Raw genomic sequence first — 12,054 nt, 5'->3', positions numbered from 1 at the left:
GCCAAGAAACATTTTGGTATCAGGATCATTGCATTATTTACATTTGTCAAAGCTGCTTTGACAAAGGGTCAGTTAGACTCGAAACATCAGCTCTTTTCTTTCCTTACAGATGCTGCCAGACCTGCTGAGATTTTCCAGCATTTTCTCTTTTGGTGCCTAGGATAGACTTGGCCAGCAGAGCGCACCAGCAAACAGCATTGCATGGCTGCATGGGGTCCAGTAACCACACAGGGACAGACCTTCACCAGTCCTGAGTGGGGACTCGGCTGTTTGCCAAGGCTGCTTCCTTGCTCTGACAATTGCCCTTTGCCTACTATCCGTGCAATGGCATTTGGCACAGTCATACACCAAGCAAATGGAATCAGCAGCTAGCATGTTAGAAAGTCTGAAGGAGTAGTCCACAGTAAAGTCCATTGGAGCACCTGACAACCCTGGGAGGGGGAGGGGGTTTGCAGAGGAGGTCTGTTGTAGTTGTGGACATGAGGCAGTGGTCAATTTGTGCAACATAAGAAACCTGGGGGAAAGATTAATAAGCCTGCTAGGTGCTTTGACCACTGGTTGGAGAACTGTGGAGAATACTCTTCAGTTACATGGGGGAGGCCCAACAGAATTATATGCATAACAGACACTTAGCTGGTGCTGTCTGACTGGCCCTGGGATCCAGGATGTTGAGGATAGAGTATCCACAAGTCAAGAACTGCCTTTCCCTCACTTCTCATTGCAGTTAGCATCAAGGTTAGCATCAGTTAGCATCATTTCCATTGCTGGAAATGCACAGCCAATGCTCAGTGAAGAACCCCCAAGCCAAAATTGACTGAGGATGTAATGAGGGTTGTAGAGAGAGATCATGAGACAGAAGAGGACAGCAGGCTTGGACATAATGGTGCGAGCATGGCTTTCAGGAACCCCGTCTTCCCAATCCCAGATTTCCTTAATCAGGCACTGTGAGATTGCATGACAAACAGTCTCCAGCAGGGCTTCTAGGCAGCCTTTGGAAGGCCCAGGAAAATCATACTGCTCCATGTTAATCCCTGAGCAAGTAAATTGTGGAGGGTCAGGATAATCGGAATGAACTGGGTCAATTAAACATCAGAATTACTGAGAGTTGACAGGATTTTAACAGCCTTTTGGTTTGAAGCATGTAATCTCCTTTGATGGAAGATTGCATCCCATGGACTGCTGGCTGGAGAAGTTCCAGTGTAGTTTTGAGCAGAGGTTTGATCTGTTACAGCCTATGCAAGCCCCATGTAAACACATTGTGCATTTTACACAGGAGCTAGGTATAAGACACCTGCTTGCACCATTATTGAGGTGTTTCCCCACCTTGAGCACCCCAGGAACAGGGACCCTGACTTCAAGAGATCTGCTGTTCATTAGTGACTCGCAGCTGTTCAGTGCTAAGTGCTTTATATACTCATTGGAGACCTCCAGCTCAAGTTAAAATGTATTAAAGCTTGTGAAAGAAGTAAAAGATTGAACAAGGAATTATTCAGATAAAAAATCTATTCCTTTTATCAAAATGCTTATGTTTCTTTTAGAGTATTCACGAATGATTAAAACTTGTTCTCAGTTAAACACAAGTTGTATTTCATTTGGGAACAATTATGCATGATTTTATTCCAAACACTTACAGCTTTTGATAATCTTAATAACATCAATATTTTGAATGTCCCTGTCTAACTTATTTCTAACGTTTTATTTTAAGCCTACAGCTGTCCAGTGGGTTTCACATATAAAGCCTGTGCTGTTTATAATCATAACTACTGTAAAGATGGGTAGGTATTTGTCATGTATTCTGAATTATCCAAATTTGTATCATAACTTATCATCACAAATGTCCATATTTTGAAACCGTAGTTTTGATTAAAGTTTTTAAAAATTACTATGCCTTTCATTACTGTAGCATTGATTAAATATGACCAATAACTACAATGTTTATTTTCAGTGAGATGATATCTGGGGAGAAATTTGATGAGAGAGTTGAAGGCTGCTTTTGTGCATTTGGTTTGATGTTGTCTGAGGATGGAACCCAATGTGTTCCTTCATGTCAGAGTGAGTAACTATGAAAATGTACAAATACTCATACATTATAACTAACATATCAATACAACAAGCACTTTTTTTTATCTCTGGCAAAGGTGGCACTCATTTAACAACATGACACTGCTTTTTCCACAGAATGCAAAGATGATGCAGGAAACACAAGAGATGTGAGTGTCTCCTCTTTATTGTTTCCAAGTTTCTAATTTTTTCAAGTAAACTTTTCTGGCACTAAAACAATGTGTAGCATCAAGATAAAATTTCACTTTTTTAAAAAATAAGGTAATTGCAATTCATTGAACTGCAATCTCTTTAATCACTTTCATAGATGTCATTATCTTTTGGCCATAATATATTTTTAAATACCTATATTAGAGCATGTTATCTGAAGGTACGATGGAGTGGAATGTCTCCTACTTGGAGTCGTGAAGGCAGTGGCAAGAAAATTGGCAAAATGGTCAAAAATTAAAAATTCAGAACCTCAATGTCTAGAAAACATTTCCAAAATTTCCTGGCAATTTCAGAATGTTGCAGTTGCCTTACTTCCATGGATTTGCATCTTGTTAAATCTGCAATTCATCTCATTTATTCACTACGTCCAACTCTCCTCTCCTTCCCTGAGAAACTAAATGGCACAAGTTCCTAATGTGCCAATCAGAGTCACAATCTGGTGGCTGCAGCTCACCAGATGCTTGTTTCAGACTTCACCACAGTTTCTCTGCAGGCTCCATGAACATCAGCTTCCATGTTACAGTGCCTGATCTCAGTCCAACTCTCACACCACTTCAAACCTTCAAGACATAATTGTCACTGAGCTCCAAAGTTGAAATTGTCATGATTCTGCCAGATTGCTTTACATCCAGGGACACACGTACACCTCACGCATCTAAACAGGATGTATCCTATGTTTCTCAGCACTCATTCACGTTTCTGCTTACTTGGAGACTGCCGGGCTCTGTGACTTGCATTCCTTTTCAGCCAGGAGGGAGATACAGGCAGTTTGTCACAGTGGGAGCACTGTGTGGCATATGCTATGCCAATTGCTAACACCTCACATTGCAGATACACTGTATGTGCACCAAGCAAATGATCACATGTGAAAGTCAATGTGAAGTTGCACTAAGTGGTCTCAAGGAGCCTATAGGAGAAAGTGAGGTCTGCAGATGCTGGAGATCAGAGCTGAAAATGTGTTGCTGGAAAAGCGCAGAAAGTCAGGCAGCATCCAGGGAACAGGAGAATCGACGTTTCGGGCATAAGCCCTTCTTCAGGAAGAAGGGCTTATGCCCGAAACATCGATTCTCCTGTTCTCTGGATGCTGCCTGACCTGCTGCGCTTTTCCAGCAACACATTTTCAGCTCAAGGAGCCTATAGTCAGAGATAACTGCCATAGGCAGTCAAGGGACTTGTCCAATTCCAGTCCAGAGGTTGAGCCATTGCCAGTTAGGCACTTGATCCCTAAGAGGTTGGGCATCCATGCTCTCAGAGTTGGAGATTAGGCCTTTGGTCAGCCCTGCAGATCAAGTACGACCAGTTCAAGGACTACAGGTCGAGTCAGTCAGGGTGCGGTAGAGCTAGCAAGTGGGCCATTTTATGTCCCTAATTAGGCACAGGGAATGATTGAGTATGATGTAAATCAGTGCAAGACCAGTTAATGGTGAGGCAGGAGAGGTTGTGGGATGTAACCAGTGGATATATAGAAAGGGCAATAAGGGAATATAGTTTGAAAGGGTTAGCTGTGAGTGCCATTAGTGAACATCACACAAGCCATACAGAGAAGTACAATCCATGAGACTTAGTGAGCTAAGCATGCAGTGCCAGGGTTTAATTACATGGTGGCCCGATGAGTGGTAATGGCGGAGAGGAGATAGTGGCACTTAACATTGTGGAACATAGAGAATCATCAAATTTCTTTCTTCATTTCCAAGCATTCTAATAATCCAGGACACAACACTGACCCAGGCTGCCATCTGGGTCTAGGCTGGCTGGATTTAGAGATGTTGCCTCTGCTGGTGTAACAGGAATAAGGACAGCCTTCCTCTCCACTACCCCATTCACCACCTCTCCAGCTCCCTGTCTGTAAAACGGGGAGTGAGCTTTCCTATTGACCCATGTCTTCATATAATAATCGAGCACCACAGGGTCAGTGGCAGTGATGGGAAACTGAGTTTTATGTATGACACCCATGGCATGAATGCCAGGAGCAATTGCAGGCATTGCCAGTTCTCTTGTCACACAATTTCACAAGAAGGGGATGTGGAGCCATGAATGCACAAATAATGAGGTGAAAAAGCGATTATTGCTTGAGAAAAGTCATTCCAAGCCAGTCACTCTTGCAGACTTGGCATCATGAATCACACTCAGCCAAAAGCTTTAACTGAAAATAATAAATGTAAGTCCATGATGAAACTGAGCTGTTCCAGTTGTACCATTTGATTTAGAATCTTACAGCACTGAAGAAGGCCATTAAACTCCTTAATGCTGGGCTCTCTCTTTGAAAGTACTATAAAATTATTTCAATTTCTCTGCTCTTTTCTTATCGACCTTGCAAAATTTTATTTCTTAAAATATATATTCCATTCTCTTTTTAAATGGAATCAGATAGCTGTACACTTTGAAGTTAGGCTTTTCAGGTTATGTGGATTTATTGTGTAAAATAATTTCCTTCACTACTTCTTTGTTCTGTTATCACTCACTTTAAACCTGTCCCCCCTGTGTACTGACCTCCTGCCAACAGAAACAGTCTTCACCCACCTAATTAGTAAAACCCTTTATATTTTATTTCTCCTTTCTTGTACTGTTACCTTTTTCAAAGATGTAAACTGTAGCAGAACAATTTAACTTCGCAATCAACTGTCTAGATTATAATGGTGCTGGAAAAGCACAGCAGTTCAGGCAGCATCTGAGGAGCAGGAAAATCGACGTTTCGGGCAAGAAGGGTCTCTGCCTGTATTCCTGATGAAGGGCTTTTGCCCGAAACATCGATTTTCCTGCTCCTCAGATGCTCTCTGAACCGCTGTGCTTTTCCAGCATCATTGTAATCTAGACTCTGGTTTCCAGCATCTGCAGTCATTGTTTTTACTTAGCAATCAACTCCCAATCTGATTCCAGGATATATTGATCTCCAACTATATTTTTATGAAATATGTCTGATTACTCTTAACGTTAGTCCCTAATACAAAGGTTTCTCACATTCATGCTTTCTTTCAATGTTTTCCAACATCATTCCATATTGCATCAAACTACTTTATTTTTAAATCATTAGTAATTGATCTAAAGATTGCCTTTGCTTTCATTAATGTTCACTATAAAGGAAGTCATCATAATGGTGAAAGGTTATCCCAGCATTATTGAAGAATAGACTTGTTGATGCTTTGAACGATTGTTCAGTATCCATATTTTGAACTCCAGTTGTCATCGTGTAAATCCTTTCAATTTAGATTAGTCACAGATTGAGAACCTTGCTAGATGAATTTCTGGTTTGTGATATTAGCCCAAGAAAAGAGGATTATGAATCAACTGGGATTAAACACATTGGGAATCCACTGGAGGAAGATTCTCACTTTTTGACAGTAGTATGGTATCAGTCATATGTTGTATTACTACTCACTGCTCAATTCACGTATAAAGAACAAAACTCTGTATAATAGTCAAGCCAGCAATTCAGCTAGACAAAGGTTGGCTTGTGCTGCAAAATAATGCCAATAGCATGGGTTCAATTCCTGCTCCAATTAGGTTATCATGAAGGATGCTCCATCTTTACCTCTCCCCTCACTTGAGCTGTGGTGACCCTCAGGTTAAACTCACCATCAGTCACCTAATTCTCTCCACTGAGAGAACTGCCCTATGGTGTGGTAAGACCATGACAACTTTACCTATACATAGTGGCATACAAGTGGTGTCATGCTACTGAATGAAAAATCTAGGACACCAGGCTAATATTCTGAGGTTGTGTTCAAATCCCACAATTTCAGGCAGCAAAATTTGAATTGAATAAAAATTAAACAGATGACTGGAATGCAACCATTCTCAATTGTTATGATGACCTTTCTGGTTTATTAATGCCCTTTAAGGAAGGAAATCTTCCTTTGTTACCTGCTCTGGCTAGATGTGACTCCAGACCCATAGCAATGTGGTTGAATCTGACCCGTCCACTGGGCAATTAGGTATGGGCAATAAATGCTGAGCCAGCCAGTGCCACCAACATACTATGAATGAATTTTAAAACCTCATTCAGTGCCTCCTTAGCCTGTTCATTATAGCACTGAAATTAAGTTGTTTCAGGGTGTTCAACACATGGTACAGCCTGGCAGGAATTGCTCAAAGAAATCATAGATACGAATCTTAACTGATTATGTCAGTCCAATCCTGTGCCATTGAGGGAATTGTCATGATGGACTGCCCAGATGCCCATGACTTAACTATTTGCCACCACAAACATCTGAACCACTTGCAAGGGTTTCCTAACTTCTTAGTTTTAACCTTATTTTTATAACAACATTTCTCTGTTTTCCTTTTCCAGGAAGGTGAAAGTTGGTCTCATCCCAATGATACATGTATCCAATACCAATGTTCAAAAGGTGTGGTAACAAAGTTGCAAATAACATGTTCGTCTCGTCCAACCTGTGACGAGGTCAGTACAAACCTGTACATGATTTTAGTAACTTTTGTTTGCCATGATGTGTTATGATATGGAGGTGCCAGTGTTGGACTGGGGCAGACAAGGTCAGAAATCACAAAACACCAGGCTATGGGTTTATTTGAAATTACAAGCTTTCAAAGCACCTGATGAAGGGGCAGCGCTCTGAAAGCTAGTGATTTCAAATAAATGTGCTGCACAATACCTTGGTATCATGTGATTTCTGACAATGATGTGTTATAATACAGAATTTGTGATTTGTTTTTCTATAAATCTGATGTGTGAGAGGCATTGACCATTGGATGTCAAGCTCAAAGAGCACTAAAAAGAGAAATAACCCAAAATTAGAGGAGAAAACTTTCTACCACCATTAAGGGAACTTTTAGAACTCACTTTTAGTATTAAGTGAGGATTAGGTGGCACGGTGAAGAAATATCCATTTAAGATTGGAATGCTACAATAAATCATTAAACTGTTCCTTCATCTCAGTAACCAGGGTTTTAGTTAGACTAGACAGGTGTGAGAAATGCTTCTTTTGTTTGCTGCAAGTTTTTACTCAAAATACAATTGGCCAAGCTTATGGCTATTGTTCATGTGTTTGGGGTCCACAGTACAAAACTGTCTTTAATTTTGATCAAATTGAAAACAATTAACAATCTTATCTGAGAGGTGAAACTCCAAATAGGAAACAAAAATTGGACATAATAATGGATAATAAGAAGGTGGAATTTGAATTGTTTTCGAGACAGACGGAATAAATAGGATTTTAATGTGCATTTGGATCTGCCATTTTGGCCCAGATGAATCTTGTGGTAAGCTAATGTCATTCAGAGAGAATAACAGCCTTCTCTCTGTAATTTAAGTGGGTTGATTTCTGTCATCTTAATTCTGGATATCATGTTCACAAGACTATAAAAATCTGCAATATTCATCAAATTTATATGTTGTAGTAGTACAATGCAGTTCTGAGGTTCATATACATAAAAAGGAATGAAGAGACAGAGTTTTCTGCCACAATTCTTACCTGTCACTGATTATCTTCACTGCTGACTCTGACAAAAAAAAATCTATCTTTGTGCAACACTCACCTAAAATGCATATAAAAAATCATTAGACAAAAGATCAATAATGAGTTGTTTGAAGCAAAGATAAAACTGAAAACGAGTTATAAAATGCAATTATAACTTATGTTAATTATCAAGCATGACATATCTGACTGCAAATTCAAATGACAGGGACTGACTTAAATTGCATTGCAGTTACACCACTATGTGGCTCATTTTCTCCTGTAGCAGTCCATGACAGCACTTACCCTTCACATAGACAAACAAATCTAAACATAACTGTCCACACTGTTCCCATATCTTTTCTATGAGTATTTATTAATATACTTGAAACAAATATTCTTGCATTTGCCTTCAAAAGTGAATGTGCTTTGAGAATAAATGGTCATTAATTCTAGGGACACTTAAGAAAATATAATTAAAACTTATTAATCATAATCTGCATTTTCTATAAAATGGGACCTCAAGCAGCTGGCAGCAATGGTGACTGAGGGCACTGAGCAGGGGAGCTGCGTAATCTTTTCAGATCTCCACCAAGCAAAGGAGACAATGAGGAAGGGAAGTTGCAGCAGGAGAATGTACTCTCATTTGAAAATAAAGAGTATTGTCAATGGAGAGAGAACTGATGGAAAGGGAGAGAAGGCAGACAAAGGGATTCGTCAGCTCAATGTAACCCACATGGTCATTCCATGTATACAGTGTTCCTTGTTTCTTGTTAATTTTTTTCCTGTTGGTGATGCCCCAATGCCAGTGAAATAAAGAACCTTTGCATCATTGTCTTTGGGCTGTATGCATGTTTGAATTGCGTGTAACATCTATATAGTTTGTGCATCTGCCACATTCAACACTAATATAAACTGTGAAACAATGTATATTATTCAATAAGGACAATTTAATATTTTCTTTGTGTTCAGGCTAACAAAATATGGGATAGCTATCACTGCTGCTACACCTGTTTGCAGGAAGGTAAGCATTTCATTTTGTGTACTGTTGACTACTTCAGCAGCTTATTCTTTCTTGCATTAATTTATTAAACAACTTACTTAACAAGTACTGGGGCTTTGAATTTCATCCTCCGTACCTGTTATGAATCACCCACTTGACAAAAGTTACTTTATTTCAAAGGTATTTAATATGACTATGAACTACTTTTGAGTTTGCTCAGGTTACTTTGGAAGACAGCATATTCTCTTCTTTCTATATCAACACTTATTGAAATAGAGGTGTGTGACTGACAGGCTTTAACCTGATTTTGAAATTGTGAGATCTGTGCTTTGGCTTTTCTTCTGACCGATGGGTCAGATGCTGAAGTAACTGCTCCAATACCAGATTGACAAAGTATTGAAGCAGCACAAAAATACATCGACAATTCAATGCAGTTTCGCAAAGCATTTTGACCTCCCAGCACTGGAGTTGTGATTGTACAACTTTTTCAATTACATTAAGCTAACGAACTGATGTTATGGATCACAGGAGAGCCAACATCACATTTCACCTGGCAGAACTCCTGCCCAGCTGCCATTTTGACCTCTGCACAGATCCAGTGGGAAAGCTAAACCACAATTTCCATGGTGCAATTTAGTTCTTGGCTTTTTCAGCAAGATTCCCATTCCAAAACCAATGGTGTGGAAATTGAATTGCCTATCTATATCAATCAACAGATTTATTCGTGTTCAATCATTTCTTTTAAAGATGATGGTCTGAGCTTGTTTTGTGTCTGAGGAAAACCTAATAAAACTTTCATCTGCTGGTGTCTCTTACTTAAAAGGTTTAGTTCTTCAAATGAAAAAAAAGCCTCTTAAATCCAATTGAACTATCTGTACCAGTTATGTATAATGCAACTGAAAATAATGTTCTGATGATTCCTCCCAACACCTACAGTAAAAGTCTGTGCTGTAAAAAACAAACAGCTCACTTTCACGAAGGATAACTGTTCAACAAATGTTGTGGTGCAAGTATGTGATGGATATTGTGACTCATTTGCCATGTAAGTAATTTGATTTAACTTTTTTTGTATATTTTAAACAGAATAATGAATCAAACAAAAATTCAAAATAAGCTTGATATATACAGCAGGTCAATAACACTGTTGTAGTAAAGAGGCAATAAATAGTTTGGACTTGTACACTATCTCTTTGTTGACTTATATAATAGACAGCATGCTCCAACAGTCATTCCATTCCTGCATTTTCATAGAATCCCTACAATATGGAAACAGGCTATTAGGACAAGTGCACACCAATCTTTCGAAGAGTAATCCACCCAGACTCATTTCCTTACCCTATATTTATCCCTGAATAATGCACCTCACCTACACATCCCTGAACATTATGGGCAATTTAGCTTGACCAATTCACCTAACCTGCACATCTTTAGATTGTGGGAGGAAACCATAGCACCCGGAGGAAACCCACACAGACGCAGAGAGAACATGCAAACTCCACACAGTTGCCCGATGCTGGAATTGAACCCAGGTCCCTGGCGCTGTGAGGCCGCAATGCTAACCACAGAACCACTGTGACACCCTTATTATTTGCTCATATTTTCATGAATTTTATACAGGATAAATAGCTTGACGCCATCATGATGCTGTAGCTTTGTGAATAAAATATGTAATTGAATAAGGTAACAGGTTAACTTGATTGAATAACTTGACGTAATTGTGACCTTGTTATTATTCAGGTTCAATCCCAAAGTGAATGGCATGGAACGACAGTGTTCTTGCTGCTATGAAAATCAATATGAGACAAGAACAGCGATGTTGCAATGCTCCAATGGAAACACGACTTCATATTCATATATTTATGTGAACTCATGCCAGTGCAAATCCTGTGGAAACACAGCATATTAATGTTGCGCACACATAGCTAACCAGCTGAACATATTTCAATTAATGCTTAAATTAGACACTAAATTCTAAACTCGAAGATTCATTTTCTTTATGTATTCTGCTTGATTGGTACTACTTGGTGGTGATAAGATAATGTTGTAACATTACTCCCAAATGCTTCTTTTAAACTGTGGGAATGTAGTCTCTTCATAACATGTCATTTATCTGTTGCAAACCTTTCACTCATTTAATGGCAAAATAAAATCAATAAAGTTTTGTTCCATATGAATTTAACATTGCAATTTGTATGTTGTCATATTTGTTCCATTATTATAAATATGCAAAACACATAAGTTGCTTACAATTTAAATTCACTTTCTCTGCACTCCTATTTATGTTGGCAGATTTATAACTAATTTGGTAATGGATTTGGCAAGTTATGTCAAAATAAGCTTGAAGTTCCGCCAATTCTGATACATAACACAAGTACTGAACATTGAGAACCATCTGTCTGACCTATCTGGCATTAGTAACAGATTAATATAACCTATACATAATTGTTGCAAATTATTTCAGATTTCCAGTGCAATTGCTGTAATGTGGTCAATCAGGCAGACCTCATAGAATTTGACTTCTCTGATTTAGGCTGTTAACCTTGTGCAATCAGAAAGTCCTGACTGACAGATATAAACAGGAGTGTCTTCCGTGGTTACGTTAGAGCCCGGGTGTCTTTGGAGAAGGAGCACGCGGTGTCGACCAAAACCCTGGAGTTGTTCAGGGAGAGGTGGGCGCCGCAGGGAGTGGAGTGCATCATTTCTCCCTCCAACTCTATTTTGATTTAGTCCCTACCCTCCCCCTCACTGTTTTGATCACACAGCACTGTCCTTTGATGTGAAGGGCAGTGTTTGTCACTGGCCACCCGGGTGTTTTCCTATCTTCCTGGTGGTGGAAATTGAATAAAGATTCGTGCACTTTGTGTCTTTCACTGTGTCTCACACCTGCACACACACACCATGGGTGCTGGGGATAAAATAAGCACTACCGCACTTAGGTGGTAGTGTGGGGGTTAAATTAAAAAAAAAGAAAGAAAGAAAACAAAAAAAAAGAAAAAAATAATAATCTGGAGTGCCCGCAAAGAAGAAGAAGAAATAAACAGGTGTGCTTGCCCTTTGAGGTGAAGGGCAGTGTTTGTCACTGGCCACCCGGGTGTTTGCCTAATTTGAGTGAAAAAAAAACAAAATAAAAAACAGGAGTGTCCCGTGGAGGGGGTTGTTAGGGCCGACTGCCTGCCCCTCTTCCGCGGTTACGTTAGAGCCCGGGTGTCCTTGGAGAAGGAGCACGCGGTGTTGACCAAAACCCTGGAGTTGTTCAGGGAGAGGTGGGCGCTGCAGGGAGTGGAGTGCATTATTTCTCCCTCCAACTCTATTTTGATTTAGTTCCTACCCTCCCTCTCACTGTTTTGATCACACAGCACTGCCCTTTGA

General features: G+C 39.6%; 1 protein-coding gene and 1 long non-coding RNA gene across 33 annotated transcripts in view; one reads left to right on the top strand and one right to left on the bottom strand.

Annotated features, from left to right (window-relative positions):
• Positions 1 to 10,544, bottom strand: part of LOC148145882 (uncharacterized) — a 94,778-nt gene extending 84,234 nt beyond the window's left edge. Inside the window, exons 1-2 of the long non-coding RNA XR_015761159.1 lie at positions 10,408 to 10,544; positions 7,701 to 7,764 (exon numbers count right to left, since the gene is read on the bottom strand). This is a non-coding gene — a long non-coding RNA (uncharacterized LOC148145882). The remainder of the gene's footprint in view (positions 1 to 7,700; positions 7,765 to 10,407) is intronic.
• The window catches only part of LOC122546275 (uncharacterized), a 128,131-nt gene extending 117,267 nt beyond the window's left edge, over positions 1 to 10,864 (top strand). For all 32 annotated transcript variants that reach the window (XM_087999601.1, XM_087999600.1, XM_087999602.1 and 29 more), the window contains 7 exons: positions 1,706 to 1,775; positions 1,946 to 2,052; positions 2,179 to 2,210; positions 6,560 to 6,670; positions 8,655 to 8,706; positions 9,622 to 9,727; positions 10,423 to 10,864. In XM_087999601.1, the coding sequence (XP_087855727.1) occupies positions 1,706 to 1,775; positions 1,946 to 2,052; positions 2,179 to 2,210; positions 6,560 to 6,670; positions 8,655 to 8,706; positions 9,622 to 9,727; positions 10,423 to 10,591 (647 nt within the window). In that variant the 3' untranslated portion in view covers positions 10,592 to 10,864. The remainder of the gene's footprint in view (positions 1 to 1,705; positions 1,776 to 1,945; positions 2,053 to 2,178; positions 2,211 to 6,559; positions 6,671 to 8,654; positions 8,707 to 9,621; positions 9,728 to 10,422) is intronic.
• Positions 10,865 to 12,054: the final 1,190 nt, after the last annotated feature.

This window comes from Chiloscyllium plagiosum, unplaced genomic scaffold (genome assembly GCF_037043375.1).
Source record: "Chiloscyllium plagiosum isolate Xiang-an unplaced genomic scaffold, Cpla_swu_hap1 HiC_scaffold_23, whole genome shotgun sequence".
Lineage (NCBI taxonomy): Eukaryota > Metazoa > Chordata > Chondrichthyes > Orectolobiformes > Hemiscylliidae > Chiloscyllium > Chiloscyllium plagiosum.
Note: the sequence above shows the minus strand (reverse complement) of the source record. Positions and strands in the feature narration are given on the sequence as shown.